Below are 23,648 nucleotides of genomic sequence, written 5' to 3' on the forward strand. Positions count from 1 at the left end.
GACAGTGGCTTTTCATAACATTTCTATAGTGGGATAGATTGCATTTGTTGTCATGGTAAGTAAGCATCACAGGCTAATAGTTCTGAAGAAGACAAGGTTTTAAAATCACCTACCGTCAGTAGTTTCATTCAGCAAGGAGTCTGAAATCAGTCCTATCCACCATTCCTGATCCTCAGCAATGTGTTTCTGCAAGAATTCTTGAGTCTCCTCATTTTCAATGAAGACAAGGTGCCCCCCTCCTCTCTCACACCACCTCTGGGCACTTGTGAATGTACGCTGGAGTCTAACAAACTCGTAGCATGAATGGTTGAAAGCTAGCTGATGCTTTGAACAAGGGATTCCTTCCTCATCAGTTGCCTCCTCCATAGCCAAATATACAGCAAGAGAAATTAGAACTGTGATCCCAAGCCACATTCTCAGCTTAGTGCCCGGTGCGGCACTGGTACTGCTTATCACATCACCACTCTTTTTGCTGCCTTCTTCAAAAGCTTGAGTTGTCACGTCATCAGTATTCCTCCTTCCTCTATTCTGCTTGCAACAACAGCAGCAATAGTACATGGAACAAATGACTTCTAATATATAATGGTGATTGTGTCTGAGGACACACACAGCAAATGTTGATACTAAATCACTGCAATGGCCATTGGGAGGCCCATTGTATAAACATGTCATTCCATGTGAAGTCAGTTTGAAGAGAAGGCATTATAGTATTGCTTTCCTCTTGAGCAGAGAAGATAAAGTTGATGTATGCTGTTACTGGACACATGCAAAAGTGAGATAAAGCTCCTCCATCAAAGGCATCACTGTACGAGCATTAAAGCTGGAGGTCTTTACAATGACAACAAAGAGATACGATAGTAAAAATAAGGAAAATGAGAAACACAAAAAGTCATTAGATGGGAAAACACACTGTGTTCCTCTAGATACATTTAATTGTTTTGAATTGCTTTGTTTTTAATAATTATTATTCTTTTATTGTGATTATTTGAGGTGCTTCTTTTGGAGACTAATGTGATGCCTATAATTATCGTATCATATTCATCCTGCCCACCTGTTTACATATACCAGGGTTAATCTCAGCTGTTCCAAGTAGACCTAATTGTTGTGCTTGTTTAGAGTTCCACACCCATGTGAAATGCTCCCATCGTCCCTTAAAAGCTAAGCTGCTTAACTATACAGAGCTATCTCATACCTACTAGTAAGTAGAAGAGTAGGCTGGAAGTTGATACAGTGATCTGGAAAAATGTAAATACTGCCTTTATCATCAAACCTAGTTGGGAGCATGTTGTGGACATTGCACCGACTGCTGATGGACTTTTTGAAGCCAGCTCAGCAACATTTAGGAGCTGAAATCCCTCAGTGCTTCTTAACTTCTTTACAAAAGATACCTATTGGGTTTATAAGGCCACTGGATTAGCAGAAACACAGCACAAATACTGTCACCCTGAAGGCAATGCACCGATCGCAGTGTGCCAGTCCAGCTCTGTCTCTTACAGCTTTCTTGCAGAGTAATGTATGCGCACTGTACCCAAGAAATGTTTAAGAATAATCTTCAGCCTCAAGACCTTTCTTGACTTCTACTCCAGTCACCTTTCCCAGCTGGATAAAGCAGGATTATGGTCAGGGTTCTCAAGAGAAAGTTTATGGGAAAGCGTTTAGTGGATGGGACAATTGGAGAGGAGAGGAAAGGGAAAGAAAATGTCATGCGATGGAAGGATAGTCACTGAGCTAGATCCCCCCTCTCCCACTGCGATTGAAAACTGAGACTTGCCTCAGCTACGGAACCTTTGCTCCAGATCCCACATTAATCTCTGATTAATAAAGAGGGCTGTGTGGCAGATGAGAAGGGAATATTCAGTCTGGGATTGCCACCTCTGAGGATGGCCGCTCCGTACTCTGATTGTCTGATGTGTCTGGCCCAGTCATTGTCCACACATCCATCCCTTTTCCTGGGAGAGAAAAGAAATATGCCACTGCACGTTTTCATGACACTGCCTTCTAGAGTCCTTGCTTCTCCTTGGGCCCTGCTGACTTGCCTGGCTTTGGAGAAGCTGACAGAGAGCCCTTCTGTTTTGGCCTCATAGGTGAGAAGCATAAGGATGAAGAAGGAGACTGTACTTAAATGTGTCTGACTCAGTGATACAGACTGCATTGCCAGTAAGTGCCACTGACTCACATGTGTGATGGATTAATTCTGTAGCATCATCCAATTCTCACTCTGCAACTGAAAACTTGAATACATGAACATACTGCTAAAAATGCCAGAGGTGCCACAGGCTGTCCCCTGTGGATCTGCTCCAAAGTAATTGAAGTTAATGGAAATCTTGTCTCTGACTTTGATGGATTTTGAAACAGGACTCAGAAAGGACCAATAATGCTTGGAAATATCTACGAATAAAGCCAAGCTCTTTAAGTGAACATACTGTTAGCAATTTCTACAGCAGGATGATTTTTTTTTCCTAACCTAGAGTTGCTGTAAATGACTCCTCAGCTGCCTGCAGCAGATGGGGAATGGAAGAAAGATAGTTTTCTCTCTTTTGCAGTTTCTTGATTTCATGCATTTTAGTGTCATTAAATCAGTCTGGCCATTTATTTTGCTTACCAAAAGGAAGAGAAAAGCTTTTACAAAGAAGAAAAAATCTGTTTTAAAAGCATCAAAATTAGCAACTAGGGTCCTCAGGAAAAAAATTCCTGAAAGCCTTTTTCACTCCTAACTGAAAAATGACTTAATTTCAAATAAACATTGCTTCTGGAATTTTTCGTTTTGTAGGAAATGTGCTGTTTGCATTCGTCTTCCACAGAAGTACATTTTAAAATATAGTTTTCTTAATGCCAGAAGTTCCCATGGAAGTTTCCCATATTGCTGAGATTTGTTCATCTCTGTTCAGTTGTAGCTGTCCACCTAAAGGGCTGTGTACCTTTATAGCACATTACCTTCCAGCAGCTCCAACTAAAACACTGTCCAGCAAAAATAAGGCTTACAAAACAGTTGTGTTTTGCAAGCTTTGGCTAGAAATTAATGACAAAGCTTTCTCAATATTTTCACACCCTCACTCCAAGCTGTGATAAAGCTATGAATAACTCCTTTGTTTGTGAGCTCTGTTGCATATGTTGGAGTAAGTCTCCTCAGAAATGTTACAGGGAGTCCTGGGATTTTCTGAGGAAAATCAGTTCCAGAGTATCACTGAGCTATTGGTGCACAGACAAGGAGAGCCATGGTGTCCACACTGACTTTGTGGTGGTCCTGATTTGTACCGCAGTGCAGCCTCACATCATCCTGTGCTTCAAAAGACCTTGGCAACCCAGCAGGACAGCCTGACAGTCCTCCCCAACAGGCCAGAAAAAATTAGATTTGAAGAGTTAAGGAAGTGAAGAGCTGCCAATAAGAAAGAATAAATCACATCCTTCTTCGTTTCGACCATCGTTCATTTGCCTTAAGGATGAACAAGTAAATTTACTCTCTATAGGATATCCCATCTTTACATTCCTGAATATCACTGGGTGTAATGTATAGGTTTTATCTGGAATAGAAATGTATCTCTGTTCTGTGAACATCATATAAATGGAAAACCATTTTACACTACCCTGCCATTTAGGTAGAAAAAAGGATGATTTTCAGGTATCACTAACTTGAGCTTAGACTGTGTGTCACATGCACTTCCTCTGTGTGCCAAACTGCTTCTTGTAAAGGTTTGCTTCATTATTACCCAAGGAGGAAGTAATGAGTATGGAGCAGACTGCCTGGAAAGGTATGGAGAAAAGTACTTACATACACATAGATCTTCGATATCTTTAGTAAAGGCCATCTATCAACTGCTTTAAGAAAGTGGGTCACAATCAGGCCTCCTTCCTTGCTGCTCTCTGGGCTGCGTGTCCTGATAGCAAGACCCACTTGTTTGTTGAATCAAAGGCATTTGTTTTTGTTGTGGTTCTAATGTCTAATTTTCCATGTGGCAACAGTGAACTTCCCAGTGAGCCCTGCCAAGCTGCAATTGTGATCTTATCTTGTTAAGAAAAACAGAAAATAATTCTTATCTTTATAGAGTACAATAATTAATTTAGATATGCATACCTGGAATGATAGGGTCAGAGTGCAGATAAGCAGGACTACACTCAGGAGCTGCTGACTTGGACATAATTTCTGTTTATAGGATGTGTATGGTTACCTTCTGGCATAGTTGTTGTCTGGATAAGTCCCTGGAGATCTTCTGAGGAGAAGTGTCCTTACAGAAGCATGTACTGCTACCTTAGGGCTAGTAGCTTGACTTTCCTATCTTGCCATACAGTTGGTGCATGTATACCTCCCCCTCTGGCAGATAGCTCCTATGTTTTATTGCTGCCCACAGCAGAATCTTGACTATTGGGAAGAAGAGTAAACATGTGTCATGTAAGAACATTAATCAGGCGAGGGCTATTGATAGCGAAGGTTAGGTTTGAATTCACATATAGAGTAGCAGAGCTATCTGAAACATCTGCTGACATCTCATGTGTTCTTACCATCATAAGTGGCACAATTTAGATGTGTATGTTAATGCAAGAAGTAGTGATTAAAGGTACCCTATCTGGGTAAAACATTAACGCTGGTAGATACAAATAAGCTGAACTGTTCCTAGTACATATACCTAGCAGGCAAAAAATTGCTTAGATATAAATTAGAGCCATCACAACTTCACTGATATCTCTGCAATTGCTTCAGATTTCTGTGAGCACAAGAGATTTCTAAAGCAGTCCTACATCCATCTTCTGTTTGTTTTGCTCCGTCTTGACACGAAGTATTTCTAAGCTTACTGAGCAAGAACATGGAAAAAAAGCTGTGTTACACATTTTCATTTCTCATCAGTAGATTTCAAAGAACCTTGCCAGAGACCAGCCCCTCAGTCCCCATAATGAGAAGAGGTCACAGAGGCTGTTTGGGACAGTGCTTTTGTGTTAAGCAGCCTGCACTCAGATGCCACCTGACTGAAATCAGAACACAGTTCTTCCTTGCTTTTGATTTGATGTTGTCCCAGAGACGTGCAATAGGCTAAAAGGTAGGGCAGTGTGCAGCAACGTTTACATTTGTCACTTTAGGTGCCTGTAACACTATCTTTACATCTTCAGGCAAGGAGGAGAATGCTGTCCCCCACGCTGGCACTTGGCCCACTTGAGAACATGTTGCTGAACATGTAAAGAGCTTTTTACATGCTGAACACATTTAAAAAGCAAAAAAGAACTGTTTTCTGGTGTTAGTCAGGTGGCATCTGAGTGTAGGTTGCTTAACTGTATCGTTAAATCACAAAACATGTAGATAGTCTTGGGATGTTACGAAGTGCAGGTGGGGTCATGGAAGTCTCATGATGAGGAAGTTTATGTGGGTATTGCGGTATTTTACTTATTTGAATGTCTCACATTTAAATGTTTGGGCATTTGAATATTTGGGCGTTACAGTAAGTGGGTGAGCTCAGTCTGGTTAGGTACGAGTGTGGTTGGGGCAGCAGTTCTGTGCCTCAGCACTTGAAGAGTTTTAATGCTCAATTACAGAATGTTCTTATCTGAATGATTAAATCAGTGTTTCTGGTAATATTTGTACACACTATTGTACAAGAAAAAATGTTTTATTTATTACAAAACGTATTGACGTCTCACAAAAAACCTCACCAAAACCACAAAAAATCATTAGTTTGATCCAAACAAAGCCCAGTCTGAACAATATATGGAAACTCTTGTTTGAATTGACACAAACTATATTAATCACAATTGGACTTGGACAGTACAAGAGGATTATTCCTCAGTGGTGCTGGCCGTATGTCTTTAGAAATGAGATGATGTCAGTAAGAGAATATTTAACAGAGATATATATTGGAGCTTACATCCCCTGGTACGGTGAGATAGCAGTCAGTATGATTTCAGCAAAAGCAGCCCTAAGTTCCTATCAGCTTTACTACTGGGACCTTTATTTGGTAATAATAGATAACAGTTGTTAGTTGGGCATTCTTAGCACAGCCTAAAGATGTAGTCAGGCAATTTGATCTTTGTTAATGGGCTTTAACTATAATCTGAATTTTATAATGGAAAGGTTGTGATTAAAGTAAATTGAATAAGTATTTCCATTTCAATATTGAGATAAGGAATAGGATCAGTCTCTCCCTGATTCAAAAGGCACTGATTTGCTTCTTGTGTAAGTAAGCCAAAAGTACAAAGGTAGACACGTGGCAATTACTTTATTGTTATAAAAGAAGCTTAATTAACTAGCAATTTGAGCTGTACAAAATGTTTAACTATTTGTACAGCCAGAAAGTAAGCACTGGTCTCTTCTCACTTCTTTCCTTCAATGCAGACTATTCCATTAAGTGGCTTCAATAACATGCCGAAAATCTCACGCTACAGAAAACCATCTGTTCTTCATACAGACAGCACAGTCTGCCCGAAGTTATGATGGCCCGGAAAATACTGTATGTGTGAGTTATAATGTGCCTGGTAAGCCCAAGATCAGAGATAGACAGTCTCTCCAAACTCCAGGAGGGCTTGGAGTTCTGTAGGTCCTCTGAAGGCAGCAGCTTCCTTTCAAACCTCTCTCTGTTGTTCTGTATAGGAGTTTTGAGCCAAAACCAAAAAGCAGACATGGAAATATTAATAGCAAACAGTCTCAGATTCATCATAAGGATATGCAGTTTTGTGCTGACGAAGAACTTCAGCTCTTAGGGAAGTTGAACTGAACTTCTTCCTCATTCAAAATAGATGAGAAGAATAAGGAGAAGTGTAAAAGGTTTCTATGCTCTCTAGAACACGGACTTCCATAACCTCCTCTATGTTCTCCCATCAAACACATCTCTGCAAAGGGAGAAGAAACGCTGTGAAACAATGAAATTAGGGAAGTCGCCTAATCCACATCTACTTCCTCCGACAGTTACACGTTATAACTGTAAATAAATTCTTGGATATTAATCCGTTTCAGTGTAAAAAGAGGGAAATTGCACAGTTAGCAGTTCTGATCTTTGTATCACTTGTTTCCTTCCATCTGTGCTTTCCAATTGGAGACCAAGGCATGCTGTCCTGGTGATTTCTCAAGGTAAAGAGAAGCCGGCAGACACAGGGTAAGGGTGAGAAGAGCAATACCTGTGTAACAGGAGTCTGAGCAGTCACCTGTAGCAGAAATTGTGTTTTCAATAAAATGAGTGTGGATATTTATAAATGATCAATTAGACTTAGGAATGGATGTTAAAACATTTTGGGAACAGCAGTGATTTAGCAGAAAAAAAAAATTGGATTTTAGGGTAACCTCATATAAAATTGCATAACATATAATTGTGCAAAGAATCTTTTTATCCTTCATGTTCAATGGAGCCTGTGATTTCCTCTGCAATCACATGCTTTATATTGAAATAATTCTTTTCCTAGAGGATTTTAAAATTAACAACATTGAACTCAGTTAAGTACCTTATCTTGAAAGAAATGCATGAAGTTAAAAATCCCCCTTCTTCTTAATTATTCCTGCCATACTTTCGCAGAGGCTTCGAGTTGCTGATAACCAGGTGGAATCAGATCACACGTGGGAGAATGTAGAATAGTGCCTGTTTGTAAAAAGGTGTTTAATTCAAAGGTGTGCTGCTCAGTTCACTCTGGAACTGCTTGTACCTGAAGAGAAAAAGCTCATCATTGTTCAGTGGTGATATATTGTGAGTTAATAGAATAGCCCAGGTTAAATTTGACTGATGACACTCCATCTGTCTATAACTCCCAAGAAGACAATTCAGAATGGTGGGTAGAGCTTTCTCCTGTTTTTCTCTCTGCTCCTGCCAAGTGGGGCAGGCACCCCTACCAACAGCTCCGACTTTCCCTGCAATGCTGAAGGTGATATTTCAGTTTCATTTTGCCTTTGGTGTGCCTGGCTGCCTGAACTAGCTTCACACAGAGCAAAGAGGTGAGCTATACTTTTCTTACTCTAACATCAAATTAGTGAAAGAGTTAAAGGGACGTGCGAGAACTACTGTGTATGTGTTAGGGATTAAAGATCAACTGTTATAAGTTGTCGATCTATAAGCCAGCAGCCACTAGCTCAAGTTGCACTTTAACCTCATCCTTCTATGTAACAGGAAAGAGCTGTTCTTAGCCCAGAGAGGAGGGGACCGCTACGCCTGCAGGAGCAGCTGGGTAGAGGACACAGGAGAGCGATGGAGACAATATTTAACAGAAACAAAGAAGAGCATCCAGAGCCCATAAAAGCTGAGGTGCAAGGTAAGCGGATGACAATCTCTTCTAATACTTGCAGTTACTTTGGTGTTTTCAAATATATACAACACTGAAACACTTGCTCACTCAAAGCAACGCAGAAAAGGGAAACAGAAAGTGAGAGACGTCAGTGAGTTTTGTTTAAAGGACTGAGCTCAGACCTTATTTGTGCCCCCGACTGTGGGATTTTTCTCATTTTATGGGCATTTCTATGTGCTTTTTCAGAAAGTCCGTCCAAACAGGATTCACTGAAGTTGGTGGTGAGGGACAAAATCTCAGGATTTAATCTGGTGGCACTCCCTCCCCCATGGCTCCGTACAGACTTTCGTTTTCTCCTCTCCGTAACCCTTCACTACCCTCTCTAGGGTAGAAGGTATTCTAGCTAAAAATGCAGAGTACACTCCAGTGAGATAGCCTGAAGTGGCTTTCTAGAGGTGATCAATTTAACCTTTTTTCTCCTTTTTTTTCACCTTGAAAGAAAGGGACACAAAGAGATTTTTGCTACAGCTACACGAGAGGTTTGTTGTTGAGTACCTCTTTCTAGTAAATATACACACAGCAGGCATCTCACACCAGTTTTAAAGTCAGTTCCCAGGGAGGTCATATCAGGTACATAATTACATGACTGTGTTGTTGTTGTTCAGTTTGGTGGCTGAATTGGAAAAGATTTTGTTTCAATGTGCTTTGTTTTAATTGGAGGTGATTTGATGCCTTTCAAATGTTTGTCACTCAAAATAAAAGCTTACTATTGAAATATATGAATTTGTTTGCAAGCAACAACTTTTACTACAGCTTATCTGTATTATGGAATGGTTTATTTGAACAAAAACTGAACAGTTGAGTAAATTAAATTAACATATTACTTCACTGGTCATGGTCATTCAGTATTTACCAGTAATGAAAATTAAAGAGGACCCTGACCTCTTCACAAATTTACCAGTCCCTGAGTTCTGCCTGTATTTTGTCTCCTTGTTACTCAATACGTGCACTGTAAATAGGACCCCATAACATCAACGTCAGGCATAACTTAACTCTTGCTGTCCTAAAGACTGTACAGCCACACGAACATCCGATCCTCCATGGCTGTGACAGTTAATACTCTCCCAAATATTTGCAGATTTTGCTGTGCCATTTTTGTGTCCTCTCATGTAGTACAGAAAGGCATTGTTATTTTCACTTTAGACAAAAGCACGAGGCAAAAAAGAGATGCAGGCCAGGTTTGTAAAGCTATTTATCACTTAAGAATGCTGACTGATACCTACTGTGATTTGCAGACGTTCTTAATTCCCACTTAAATGAACTTTCATCTGAAAACCTCAGTAGATGTCCATTTTCTCTATGACTTAAATATTGCAATTGTGCCAGAAATTACACTGAATTACCCCAGAAGAATCAGAAGCTGTGTCAAGTCTACAGTGCTTTCAACAAAAGACTACCTTTCTTTTTTCCTGATTATCCTTGTCCTGGAATTCCTTGAGCATCTTTCTTCTCATATAGGGAATATATCTCTCTATTAGACATCTATATAAAGAGATGTTTGCCTATCTATAGATAGATAGACAATATCTAGAGACATCTAAATATATAGATGAATTTTTTTTTAACTTTGAGACTTCAGGTGATGTAATGAAGACCAGTACAAATCACATATCCTATGAAATATGTTTATTTCTGAGAAGCTCGAGCTTTTCCTGGCATGAGTAAAGGGGATTAAACATATCCCTTTAAAAACTGAGTGCAAGGAAGAAAGGGCCCAATCTTATTTACTTCCTGGCTTTAAGCAATTTCCTGCAGTCTTTTGCTCAAGTGATAACGTCATATCACAGCATTTATGCAGAATATTACAAGCAACATTTTTGAGCAGGTTATGCTTTAGTTATCCCAAACCAAAACATAATTACTTGCTATTATAAATATGGACTTGCATTCACAACCCATCTGCCTATGAAGCCTATGCCCTTAGTAAAATTGTCATGCGGCATGCCCCTTTCCTAAAGGAATGAATACTGGAATGCTCCTTTTGTTCTCAGGTCAGTTGCCCACTTGGTTGCAAGGGGTACTTCTCCGAAATGGCCCAGGGATGCACACAATAGGGGACACTAAATACAACCACTGGTTTGATGGCTTGGCTCTGCTGCACAGCTTCACGTTTAAAAATGGTAAGTTATTGCATGTCAGATCACAGAAAGATAAACAAACCAAACATCGGTGTCTTATGTTCCCAATTCAGTGGGGCAGTCCTCTCTCTGGAACAATTACATATTCTAAGACCAACTTCATGAAGTCATGCAAACAAGACCACAGTTCTTTGTGATAACTGAGGGTAAAAGTTGTTTCAGCCGCTCAGTGTGAGCAAGGGCCAATTTCTGCCCCTTGTCTGCAGAATGGAGCGTGTGAAGTGATAACACACTTACGGTAAAGCGTCTCCAAACATACACTCACACCTCACTCTCCATAGCAGCAGCAGCAGAGGTATCTCTCCAGGCCTGTTCTCCAAGGCAGATTATATTGTCCTTCTTTCTGAAGTGCCAAAGTTCAGCGCTGTCTGCACTGTGGGATGGAGTGCAGCCAGCTCTGAGCAGGTCACTGCAGGGCAGCATTTGCTTTCCACACACACCAAGAGGGCCATTTTTCATGAACACTGAAGTGAAAGCACTTTCTGATGCTTCAGGTACTTTTCAGTGTGAGGCAGGATGTTTTACACCTATTCTTCCCATAAAAAGTACAGTTCTGTAAAAGAACTGAGATCACCCCTGTTGTTCTCCATTCCTGGTGTTTACCTTTTAGTTTCCATTTCTTTAACTGGAGGCATTTGGTGCAGCTGCAGGGTGTCCTAGCCTGTCCAGGTCTACATCCCCAACAAAATAACACATAAAGCAATGAGCAGTGTTTTTTAAATTGCTAGTTGTTTTACTTCCCTGACGCAAACTGTGCTCAGCTAGCTCAAGTATATCGGTCCATTAGATCAGTTAGTGCAGAAGTTGGTTCCTTCAAGCAGTGTGTTACTCTGTCATAAACAGCGAAGCCTAAGTTCTGCCAATACTAGAGATTTCCTAGTATCCACCTCCCACACATTGCTGCATCATTAATCATTTTTACGCTGATTCCTTTGGTTTACTGGAAGAATTTATCCAAATCCGTTCTTTCCTCACCCTAGTCCCCAGTGTTGTCCAAACTTGATGGTAATTAAGGACAGTAATGAAATGGTTGCTGATCTCAGCAGCCACAAGAACAGTCCTGGGTTACTCTAGGCACCTAGACAGCTGAGATAGCCTTCCAAAGCAGGGATTTAGACAGCCTGATCCATTGCAAACTTTTCTTCGCTGAAGGACATCTGCTTATCAGACTCTTTCTCTATCTTTGTGCCAGTTTTCTAAGAAACGTAGTGTGAAATGTGATTGAAGTTTGTTTGACCTTTGTCAGGTGAAGTTTACTACAGAAGTAAGTACCTCCGAAGTGACACATACAACTGCAATATAGAAGCAAACCGAATCGTGGTGTCTGAGTTTGGAACCATGGCTTATCCGGATCCATGCAAAAACATATTTGCCAAGTAAGCAATGCTTTTCCCAACAGGTCACTGCTATCTACCTCTCTCTCCAGCACGGATGTCGTTCTGTTTACTCTTGGCACGTGAATACAAATATGAATTTTGTTTTGTAAATTTACAATTGTCATCTACTGATAAGGTCAGGAGTGATACCCGGTACCGTATGCTCTGTGGGTTAGTCTAAGGCAAACATTTTCATTCCACTTTGTCAGTAGTGTCTGTTTTATTCACTAGTGCAAATAGATTTTGTTGTAGTTTTGAACAGGCGAGTACTTCCTTTTTTCAGAGGTTTCCTATAATTTTATAAAAATGATACCATCTAAGGAATAATTGAGAGAAAAAGCAAGAAGCTGCCAGCAAGACTGCACCTGGGTGTCCGACTGTGCATAGAAATAGCATTTCATCCATGCAGGTCCTTGATCCTCATGCAGGCTCTGGCTGTGAGGAGGTCCTCCTGCCCCTTGCACCCTGCCTGCTGAGGCAGTGTTGGAGTAGTAGAGGGGCACTGCAGGGCAGGGACAGGGCCAGCACAGCCTGCTCTGCACAGAGCCACTTGTGCTTTGCACGGGGTACCTGCAGGTACAGCTTCTGCTCCTCTAATGAGCCAATATGACATTTCCCTCCCCTCAGGGCATTCTCATACTTATCTCACACCATTCCTGAGTTCACGGACAACTGCCTGATCAACATTATGAAAACTGGGGATGATTATTATGCTACCAGTGAGACTAACTTCATCAGAAAAATTGATCCACAGACTCTGGAGACACTAGATAAGGTATAAATGTCTGTGTGTTTCAGACTGACTCAGATGAATCCGTTCAATCTGCAGTATACAAAATTGGAAAGACTTGTATTTCCTCCCATTTCCTGGCCAGCAGAGTAGACTTTTTTTTTGAAATCGTGGTAAAATGACCTGGTGAGGATACTTCTTCATGTAAGAAGTCAGGAGTTCAAAAGAAAATCCCAAGCAGTTTAGGGAAAAGTGGGGCTTTGGGCAATTGCACAACTGTACACGGCGTAGTGAGGTTGCAGGCATAATACCACATATCGTGCTTATGACGTGGTTATTTTGGATGATTTCCATTATAATGCATCTGTAGTTCTCAGGCGATTTACATAATTAACAGTTTAGTAGGCCATTTATATGATGACTTTTCAAGTGCCTTATGCAAGCCATTACTTAATTGTTAAAATCAAGTGTGAACATATTGAATGTTGAGTTTTTCTTGTCATACGCTATGGTTTGAGTACAGTTCCCTTAAATTGAATAGAAATCATTTTGTTCCAGAAAATTGTTAGACTCATTGCCCTGTTAAATAACTGCTCTCAGAATGAAATGGGCATTTGCAGAGTAATGTCTTTAGCCAACCTCCCTGCTGTGTTATGTGGCTGCAACGGAGAGGTGAATTCAGATTCTGTAGTTTGCTTAGCCTTGAATTAGGAAATGATTTGAGTGCCTGCATGAGTTATGTAACTTAAATGATGAATTTTCAAGACCTCTGGGGGGACACCAGTAGAAGGCTACCAGTGCAGAAGGGCTGGTGAATTTGTGGCGTTAGCTACGATCAATTTTAATGTACCTACCCATCTCTAAATTCTCCTACTGTATCATCTTCCAGGTAGACTACAGCAAATATGTAGCTGTAAACTTGGCAACTTCTCACCCACACTATGACAGTGCTGGAAATATTCTCAACATGGGTACTTCAATTGTTGATAAAGGGAGAACAAAATATGTTCTCTTTAAGATCCCTTCCTCTGTACCAGGTAAGATATGGCTTTTATCAGTATTTCTTAGAAACTTGTCAGCAGTTTCTTTTCTTCTGAGGTTAGGGGAAAAACATCACAAGATTTTATAAATGCAATTTTACTTTTTCTTATTTCTGTTCAGAAAAAGAAAAGAAGAAATCTTGTTTTAAACACCTGGAAGTAGTATGCTCCATCCCTTCTCGCTCCCTGCTCCAACCAAGCTACTACCACAGCTTTGGAATCACAGAAAATTATATTGTGTTCATAGAGCAGCCATTTAAACTGGATATTGTCAAACTGGCAACTGCCTACATCCGAGGTGTGAACTGGGCTTCCTGCCTTTCCTTTCATAAGGAGGATAAGGTATTCTATCCAATGCTGAGCAATGGAGTCAGCCAGGCCAGTGACCTGTTGTTACTGTTGCTGCTCTGTTTTTCGTCAAGTTCATTAATTTCAGTAATAACCCTTTCTTTAAAAGCCCTTACTGTCATGTTGCACTTTATAAAAATTAATGTTGCATTTTTTAAATATTATCTCCCATCTCCAGAAATTTCACAAATAAATGCTGATGCTGGAGTGACAGTTCAGCATAGCTAAAATGTGTGCCAGAAGAGAAAATAAAACTGCTCTAGCATCCCAGACATATACAGCTGCTCCTGTTCCATACAAAATGCCATATAGTGTGGATGAAATCTGTTCTAGATCCATTTCATCAGATTAATTAGAGACAGGTTGGTGGAAAAGCCTGAATCCAACAAAAGGACAGTCTCTTTCATTGAGGCAATTAAGGGGAAAAAAAATCTGTTTCCTGAGAACCTTATTTCCACATTTTGTGGCCCAAGTGGGGAGAGTGCTGGAGTAGAGAACACCCACAGAGAAAACAGCAGAGACCCTACGCTAGGGCAGAGTTATTTCAGTTAAAAATAGGCCAGGGGATTTTCCAGATTTACTGGAAAACTTCTACCTTCAGCTTGGCCCAAACAGCAATGTGCAACAGTGAAATGAGTTTGGAGCACTTCCACACTCATTTTCTACTGCATTTTTTTGGTCTCAAGATTGAAACTTCTCACCTCCTAGCAGCAAATCCTGAATTTGCTTCAGTAGAAATAGGCAGTGCTTTAGAATGTAGATGGCTATCTGTAGAAAAATCATTTCCTATGTAACTGTTTGCTGATCATTAATGGCTTTACATAATGTTTGCTCTCTTTCAGACGTGGTTTCACTTTGTAGACAGAAAGACGAAAAAAGAAGTATCCACCAAGTTTTACACTGATGCTTTGGTGCTTTATCACCACATAAATGCTTACGAAGAAGATGGCCACGTTGTTTTTGATATCGTTGCCTACAGAGACAATAGCTTGTATGATATGTTTTACTTAAAAAAACTGGACAAAGACTTTGAAGTGAACAACAAGCTTACCTCCATCCCAACCTGCAAGCGCTTTGTTGTGCCTCTGCAGTATGACAAGGTAGGAAGAAAAGGGCTTTTTAAACTGCTCTTTGAACAGTAATATGAAATACATCAATCAGAAAAGTAGGTGGATGAGCAGTTGCCAGCCCTTTTGTGCAAATTTTTAGTTCTTTAAAAATAACAGATTCACAAAGTGTTCAGGAGTTTTGTTTTTTGTATGTGTTGTGAGAAATGGCAATGAGCAGTTGGACGCACTGTTACATGGATTGAGGTTCTGATGCCATCATTTATGGAGATTTATGGAGGGTTACTGAGCATATATCATTTCCTTAGCAGTGCAATTATTTGTAAGATGCTGTAAAATATTAGCAGATATATCAACTTGATGTTGGTTAGAAAGGTATTCATGAGGTTTTGCACAATCTGATTTTTCCACTTTACTGGAAGCCTATATAAAGTATATTCACACTCCCCACTGTTGCAATAGCTTTATTAAAATGAGAAGATTTCAGCTAAGTGCAAGATTTACTAGCAACAGGAATGATTTTATCTTTCAATATAATTTAAAACATCATTTTACATCATTGTTTGCAGCAAAGATTATATACTGGCCAGCAACTTGGGCAAGTTCCTGCTTGATTCATTTGGAATGGATCATACTTTTTCCTTCTACATCCCGGAATCTTGCTGGCTTTGCATGTCTCAAAAACTTATGTAGTAAGGGCAAAGGATGTGTTGGATCTCAATTGTCCTACCTACGCTGCAATGTTAAGCATTCAGCTATAGTATATTCAAAACAAGAATGCACCTTAACTTTGGTGATTGTTAGTGTGAATTTCATGCCTAATACTTTAAAGCCTATCTCCGTTAATTAAATGCACAAACTGTATCATCTGTTTATTGTGCTTCTGGAACACAGCCATATCTCTCTAAACCTTTCTAAATGCTCAGTGTGATTAAAAGCAGTTACACAATGATACATTCAAGCCCGCTGAGTATAATGAGACTTCTAAGGAGAAGGTCAGGATCTAACACTACAGGATAAATGAAGGAACTTCATGAACCTGGAATACCTGTTTAATCCCAAATTTGTCTGTTAATATCAAACCTGATGAAAATTCTGAATTAGAAGCACATTACATTTCCAGCATACCTCTCTTTCAGGATGCAGAAGTAGGTTCTAATTTAGTCAAACTTCCAACTTCCGCAACTGCTGTAAAAGAAAAAGATGGCAGCATCTATTGTCAACCTGAAATATTATGTGAAGGTAAGAAATATCTGTTATACAGATCTCAAATGCATTCTCTTGTACACCTACACTTAGATGTATTCTAACAGTGCGTAGCAGCTGTTCATGTATGTCAGATCTTTATTAAGCTGAAAGTAACAAAAGCTTTAATTAATATGTTTTGCATAATATGGACAATATCTTTCTCTTCCTTATTTCACTCCTTGGAATCCATCCATTAATATAAGCCCCTGAACCTGCACAGGAATGATTCAGAGGCAGTATTTAGAAGCTGAGTTGTTAAGTTAGGGAATAAGTGAATTGTTGTCACTTACAATGGTACCCCAGTTCTAGAAACATTTATATTTAGAAAGTTCAAAATACCACTGTGTCAAAGACAGAGAGCTTCACTTTGCAAGTGTTAGATCTCTGCGTGCTTACTGGAGACCTGCACAGCTTTTTGAAAGGATTGCAAAAGATCTCCTAGGTCAGGCAAATCCTGGTTCCCAAACAGCATCCCACAGAAAGGTGAGCATCCTAGCAGTCTGAGGAATGGGTTGCTGTCTCCTGGATACATATTTATCAAGAATGAAATCTTTTAAATGGCTGCAGTTATATCAGTTTTATATTGCTCAAGGGTCCCAAGCCTGATCTTACAGCTATTAATGTGGCTTGCAAATCTACCTGTTGTGAGGTATAAAATCGATAACTTCAGTTATGTGCTGTATTTTATGAATTTCACCTCTGAGAGTGGATATTTAAATTTCATGAGGGGTCATAACAGGAATTTGTAAAGGGTATGGATGTGCTTAAAGGGAGAGTCTTTTCTTGGAATGTTAACTTCCAGTTATATCTCAGAAACTCACATGTGATGTGTTGATGAAACAAATGAAATGATACTTATAATTTCCAGTATAATGGATTCCCAAGAATGAAAAATTACCACTTTTGAACAAACTGCCTTGGCTTAATTGTGCTCTCTTTGTACCCACTGTCGGCTTTCTAGAAATCCAAACATATAAAATCTGTTTTAAATGCTGTCAATTTTTTTTCATAGGGTAACATTAATTAGCCTATGTAAATGTATGCTTAGAGTTATACTTCTTCTTTTGTTTCTAAGTCTTGGGCTTTATTATACCTAGGGATAGAACTGCCTCGTGTCAACTATGACTACAATGGCAAAAAATACAAGTATGTCTATGCAACAGAAGTCCAGTGGAGCCCAGTTCCTACAAAGGTATCACTAACATTTACAAAGTCGGGAACTGTATATATATAACACAGATCAAATGTAAGCAGCTATAAGTAGACCATGCTTCAGCCTGGCCCAAAATACACTGTCGTTTGCAGTCACCAACCCAGATTGAAAGGGGGGGTTCTGAGGGCAGAGCTGAAACTGATAAAGCTTCTAAATGACAACACTGTGTATTGTGTTCATAAATTTCAGCACTTGAAAGCACCGAGATTAAAAGCTGGGCATGTATGTTAGCTTTCCTGTATAATTGAAACAGCCCCACTGGGCCAAAATATGGAAAAAATACATCCTCCTTTTGCTAGTTGAAGGTATGGAACTTTGTTGCCAGCTGTTCAAAACATGTAGCTCCATAAAGAGCAAACAAATGCTTTCTTAGGTGTGTGACTTGAGATTGGATGCTGTAATATTCAACTGAGAATCGGTTTCTATTAAAACTTTTCCCATCTGTGAGTCATTCACATGCAAAGCAATAGGAAATGGCTGAATTCTCATAAGTGTAAGCTCATATTGTATCATTTCCCTTGTGAAGTATTGATAAAGTCAGGCTTCTTTATCCAGTTTTTCATTTCCAGTCTTCTGAATACAACAGTTACAGAGACTGCTGTATTTCCACTCAATTTGATTGAACTTCTGTCATGTGCCAAACCTACAAAGGAGAGAGTAGCAGAGAGGAATAGCATTGGGCAGGCACATATCTGTAATAATTATGCTTTTTTTTTCCCTTAGGAAACTCAACTAAAACAAGAAGTTGTTAAAATAATATGCAATTTTTCAGGAAGCTTTATCCTTTGGTAGAGAGCTAGTTTTGTGTAACAGGATAGCAAAGGCATCCTTTGTGTATGCGTGATGGCAGCTTCTTAGGAGACAGCCTAGAATTACCAACTGATTAAGATTAAAAGTACTGCTAGTGAAGGAGTATTGCACACACAGACTCACACTTTATAATTACTGTACGGAGAGCAAATTGAGATCACTCTTGGCTCTATATAATTACCACCACTGATTACAAAATAAAGCCGGATTTCTTCATAATGCAAGAAAATTTATTGCAGAACATTTGACAGTAGCTCAAGCAAGTAAGCACGTTTGTGATTTCCAGTGCAGATAATTTCTGCCTGACTTAAAATACAATCTGACAGCAATTTATATTTATATTGCTGCTTATTCACATCAGTTTTACTTTAATGAATGCAGTCACGGCAACAACCGTGTGCGATCCTTAGGTCAGTGAAACTGCTGTCATCTTGGATAGAAGGGAAAATTCTTCCTCCAGTGCTTGAATCACTTGAAGGGGAAAAGCGTAAAACTGCATCTGGATGTGTAGAAAAAGCACTTAACAGAACTGAGGTGGAAGCCTGTCCCCAGTGGAAGGTGGTTTGGGCAGACACTGAGCCATTAATGAGACAAAAAGCTCGACCATGTTCCTTTGGTTAATGCCAGTGTCTGTGTGGAATTCTTGCCCCATTGGTTTAACCCTTACATCTCTATTAATAGCCCCTGTTCTGGCATATATATCCAGATATATATATCCATATGTATCCATATAACAATAGAAGACCTTGAAGAATATTGAGGTCACAACAAAAGGAAAATAATTCACAGGATTAGAAATTGGAAGGTTGAAATCCTGTTTCCTGCTTTAGAACAGAACTGCAGTCATTTGGGGCAAGTCACTTCAAAGTGCTGTGCCATGCACTCTTCTCTGTATAGGGAGGATGCTATTCACCCATGATGCAGGGTAAGCAAATCTTACCACCTATTAGTATTTGTCAAATATTCCAAGCCCAACAAGGGAAGATGTAATTACAATGTAATGAAGTGGTATCTATGCCTTTCTTAACACTACTAAAGTAGTCTCTATAAAATTAAAGAACATCTTACGATTATGCAGCTACCAAATGTGACTCCTAGGTTTAACACTTTCCAGGCATTTCCTTTTTGTGATGCCACTCGCCTCGTTGTTCCTCACCTCTCAGCACTGGTGTCCCCCACAGCAATCTGTTCATGTTGCACCTTTGGGATCAACCACTGTCACTGACACTTTTCTTTTCTGATCACAACTTAGATTGCAAAACTGAATGTCCAAACAAAGGAAGTACTGCACTGGGGAGAAGACCACTGCTGGCCCTCAGAGCCCATCTTTGTTCCCAGCCCCGATGCAAGAGAAGAGGATGAAGGTAAAATAGTGACAACATTTTTGAAAGCTGGATTTTGCATTAAGTCTTAAAAGTTTCATTGTTGTGAGTCAGAACAAGGAAGCTAGGTCGATGTTTCTGCAGATCAATTAAAATTATTGCCAACCATTTTAGTCCTGCAGAATAAAGACAAATCAATGTCAGAGCAAAAGGAGCTTGCATGAAGCCCCATGCTATTCATAAACAGTAAAATCCATGCTTAGGACTTTCCAGATTGCCACTGGGAACTAGATTTATCAGTTGAAGAGGCTGAAGCTGTGGAAGTCAGGGTTGTTACATATGAGAACACAAAGTGGCATTGCAAGTCTCCCTGTAATCTGGATCCAGTTCTGTTCTGAGGCGGCTCCTGGCAAAGGAAAATGACAAATAGCTGAAAGGATGTGTCCCTAGCTTCACTACTCAGTTGCCCAACAAGACTGTCAGGGACACAACTCAGTGTTTGCTTTCTGCAGGCAGGCCAGGTAAAGGAACAGAAGAGAACCATTCATTAGTTCTTCAGCTCCCCCAGTCAGACTTCATCTAGTAAGCACTTTCAGTTTGTGTCCTCAGATTCCTAGCAAACAAGACTCATTTCCTACAGTGTTATATTTTCAGCTTGGTGTAACCAGTATGAGCTTCTAATTCTCCATTTGTATGTCACAGGTGTTGTTTTGACCTGTGTTGTGGTGTCTGAGCCAAATAAAGCACCCTTCCTACTCATCTTGGATGCTAAAACATTCAAAGAATTGGGCCGAGCCACAGTTAACGTAGAAATGCATCTGGACCTGCATGGGATGTTTATACCACAGAATGATTTGGGGGCTGAGACGGAGTAAAACGCTATTGATCCGACTACACAAACTGAGACAACTTTCTACTGAACATGAGTTAATATCCCTTTTACCATTCAAGAACAACCATATAACGACACAAAATGACTATGTATAATCTCTTAAATAATAGATATAATCCTTTTAAGGCACAGCGATGAGTTTTACTACAGGTAACGATATGCACAACTGGCATATAACTATTCCAAAAGAAGAACGATCAGTGTTTTAGAAGTGCTAATGTTGTACATAACGGCGGCAGAGGGAACAGGAGAGAAAGGTAACGGGAATATTTAATAGAATATAGATTTCTGAGCAAATGAAGTGCAGTATTTATGGTGTGATGCATGGCATGAGTCACATAGATGTGCAGCTCATGTATCTTTTAGAGATCGTTTCAAGATTGCAGCTTGTGATGCAAGTTTTCTCCAGCCAGAAAACCTCATTTTAAACCATCTGCTACTGGTAATTCATACCAATGCATTTTCTTGGTGCTCGATTTACACTATAACCAAAGTTAAGTATTACATTCAGGTGCTACAACTTTCTAATTTACAACCGAAACAAACAAGCAAACAGCACTTGCTTTGCTAATAACCCCATGGTGTATTTTTCCTTTTTATGATGACAAAACCAAGTACATATGGTTTTATGTAGCATTCAATTATACTTCAGTGCTATTCCATCCTAATGTTATAAGCAATTTGTATTTAAATCAGTTTTCCTTGAGAATATCTGACATAACATTTTGTGTAATGAGATGAGTATGTTGTCTAAAGATGAACAGGAATGTATCTTTTATTAGTATTGTTAATTGTGTTACTAATACTATGCATATGAATGAGAGCAATGTATTTCTAGGAGAACTCAGATATACGTTCAACAATTTCTTTAGGTGAAAATGCATTTACTGATGGAAGTTGAATCGTTAATGAGGGAGAAAACTGGGTATCCATCCATCCAACTATGTTAGGTGTTCACCTGGTCTGTATGTGACACCACGCTGTTTGGGTATCTCTCACTTTCACATACCTGTTCTCATGGTTTCTGCTACTCACTGTATTTTGCAGGAGAGAAACAAAATGAAATCACTGTCACTTACTATCGCCCCATCACATAAGAACAATGGGGCTTTGGTGACTTGTTCATGATTACATAAGATGTTTGCAGCAGAGCAGCAATAGAACCAACACCATCCACAGTTCTTGCTTGCTCTGTTATGACTCCCTTTGCTGTCTTTATGGTTTGCATGTATGAAGAATACACTGCCTAATTCTAATGTTAAAAAGTCACTGGGGTCAGATCTAGAGCTTAAGTAAGCAGTCTGGGGTTTTCAAATGTTTATATGTTCCATAAAATGGAAATAAACACCTCCGTAATATGTGTGTGCAGAAATAGTGATCATCAGTGTTCTCAAGGCATGTTACCACCACTCTACAGGAGAATTCTATAATCTAAAGAAGAAATTGAATTCCATTTGTGTACGTAACACAGAAGTAGTACTGAGATGGCAGACCGACCTTTGGCGTTGGGAAAGTACAAAGGCTGCTCCAAAAGTAATGCCTCCTATATTATTCTGTTGGCCCACAATATCATAGGCGGATGTTGGTGGTACAACAGCAGAAGCTGAACCTTCCCACCAATATTCCATTCCATTTTGTCGTCGTGTGACAGATGGCAGCAGAGGGGCAGCCTGACAGAATGGCATCTGACATGGAAGTGTGTACGAAGCAGAGGGGTATTACTGAATTCCTTTGTGCAGAAAAAAGTGGCACCCACTGACATTCATCGCTTGCTGAACATTTATGGAGACCAAACAGTGGAAGTGAGCACAGTGAGGCGGTGGGGACAGCGACAGTGGGTCATCTCTTCTGGTGCAGATTTTTATGAGCGTGGCATGCAGGCTCTTGTTCATCAGTGGCAGAAATGCAGTGCTAATGGTGGTGACTGTGTTGCAAAACAGTGTTTTGTGGCTGAGAGTTTGCTCTATCAAATAGTGTCATTGTGCTCCGCACATCTCCTGCAGTTTCCATGGAAATAAATAGGAGGCGATACTTGCAGACTTAACAAAGTCTCCATGAATATTTCTGGAATTAAAAGAGGGTCATCAGTCAAAGGTCTAACCATTATTAGAGATCTCATTTTAAGAGTTATTCTCCAGAATTCCATCTGAGATTTCATAGCGTTGTGTGTTTGGATGACTGTGAATTTGGATACAGGATTACAGGATCCTGGGGAGCTAACTCATCCCACAGAGAAGACATAAAAGGGAAATATTCACCATAAAAACAGATCAGGTTGGTTATCTACAGACTAAATCTAGATTTGCTAATCTCAGTATTTGATCCAGGTCATCCCGCACCACAGGCAATACAGATCAGAGACCATACAGCTAATCACAAATTTCTGAGACTATTTTTAGTGGTTGCAATAGTGATCTGATGAAACATTTACCACAAGTACAGTGGCATACGGTATAATTTTGAGGCTGACAATAGCAAGAGGGAATGCAGGCGTGCTTTGCCAAGTGGCTGCAAGGCTTGTGGGTGTTTTGTTGTGGTTGTACAGCACATGGTAGACAAGTCCATCATTTGCTTTGCTTCCCTGACATCCTTCACCATGAATGAGATCCTGAGGGTCATAAGGGCCGGATACTTCTTTTGCACCAGTCCCAGTCTTAAGTTAGCCCCTAAAACTACGGGGGTTCCTGTGATGGCAGAAAAAAAAACCTACACTCGGTGGCTGCAAATACAAATAGTAAAGAGAGATCTCTCCCTCAAAGGAGAGGAACAGCTGAGCCACAGAATCGAGCTGCTGGGATGGACACATCTCATCACTTCAGAGATGCTGTAGGCAGCCCTCTGAGTGGCACAGGAGGTTTGGTGTGCTGTTGTTTTTTATCAGCGAGATGAAATGGAATGAATAACAAAATGTAACCATTAATTTGTTCTCTGGAAGTGGGTATTATCTGTTACGCCTTGTCCCAATGCCCCACGTACACACCAGGAGGAAGAGCTAAAACCAGTAACACAGCTGTGTTTTCCACCCTCATAGCCCATGCAGGAGGCAAAGAAACAAACCCGTGTTTGTCTTTTCAAATAACCAGGCCGCTCAATGACAGCTTTTGCAATAATTCAAACCACTGCAATTACCCAACAGTGAGCAAAATACACCTTCCACCAGCAGCCCGAGAGCTCTCCGTGCTCAGTGCTGCGGAGACGTGCGTTCCTCCGGAGCCCT

The 23,648-nt window shown here is 40.0% G+C and overlaps 2 protein-coding genes across 3 annotated transcripts in view; one reads left to right on the forward strand and one right to left on the reverse strand.

Annotated features, from left to right (window-relative positions):
- The window catches only part of PKD1L2 (polycystin 1 like 2), a 32,998-nt gene extending 32,632 nt beyond the window's left edge, over nucleotides 1-366 (reverse strand). Inside the window, exon 1 of the mRNA XM_040707162.1 lies at nucleotides 114-366. Within this exon, the coding sequence (XP_040563096.1) occupies nucleotides 114-366 (253 nt within the window). The remainder of the gene's footprint in view (nucleotides 1-113) is intronic.
- Nucleotides 367-7,840: 7,474 nt separating this feature from the next.
- Nucleotides 7,841-21,789, forward strand: BCO1 (beta-carotene oxygenase 1). Of its 2 annotated transcripts, NM_001364902.2 has the most exons (12): nucleotides 7,841-7,900; nucleotides 8,073-8,214; nucleotides 10,239-10,367; nucleotides 11,632-11,761; nucleotides 12,389-12,536; nucleotides 13,381-13,528; nucleotides 13,653-13,873; nucleotides 14,722-14,979; nucleotides 16,086-16,188; nucleotides 17,292-17,386; nucleotides 19,470-19,581; nucleotides 20,242-21,789. In NM_001364902.2, exons 2-12 carry the CDS (start codon nucleotides 8,151-8,153, stop codon nucleotides 20,412-20,414), a joined length of 1,581 nt encoding a protein of 526 aa, NP_001351831.1. In that variant the 5' UTR covers nucleotides 7,841-7,900; nucleotides 8,073-8,150; the 3' UTR covers nucleotides 20,415-21,789. The 2 variants fall into 2 exon arrangements, with proteins under 2 accessions (NP_001351831.1, NP_001384065.1); NM_001397136.1 differs by lacking the exon at nucleotides 7,841-7,900 and having other exon boundaries at nucleotides 8,093-8,214.
- Nucleotides 21,790-23,648: the final 1,859 nt, after the last annotated feature.

Source organism: Gallus gallus, chromosome 11, assembly GCF_016699485.2.
Source record: "Gallus gallus isolate bGalGal1 chromosome 11, bGalGal1.mat.broiler.GRCg7b, whole genome shotgun sequence".
NCBI classification, from domain to species: Eukaryota; Metazoa; Chordata; class Aves; order Galliformes; family Phasianidae; genus Gallus; species Gallus gallus.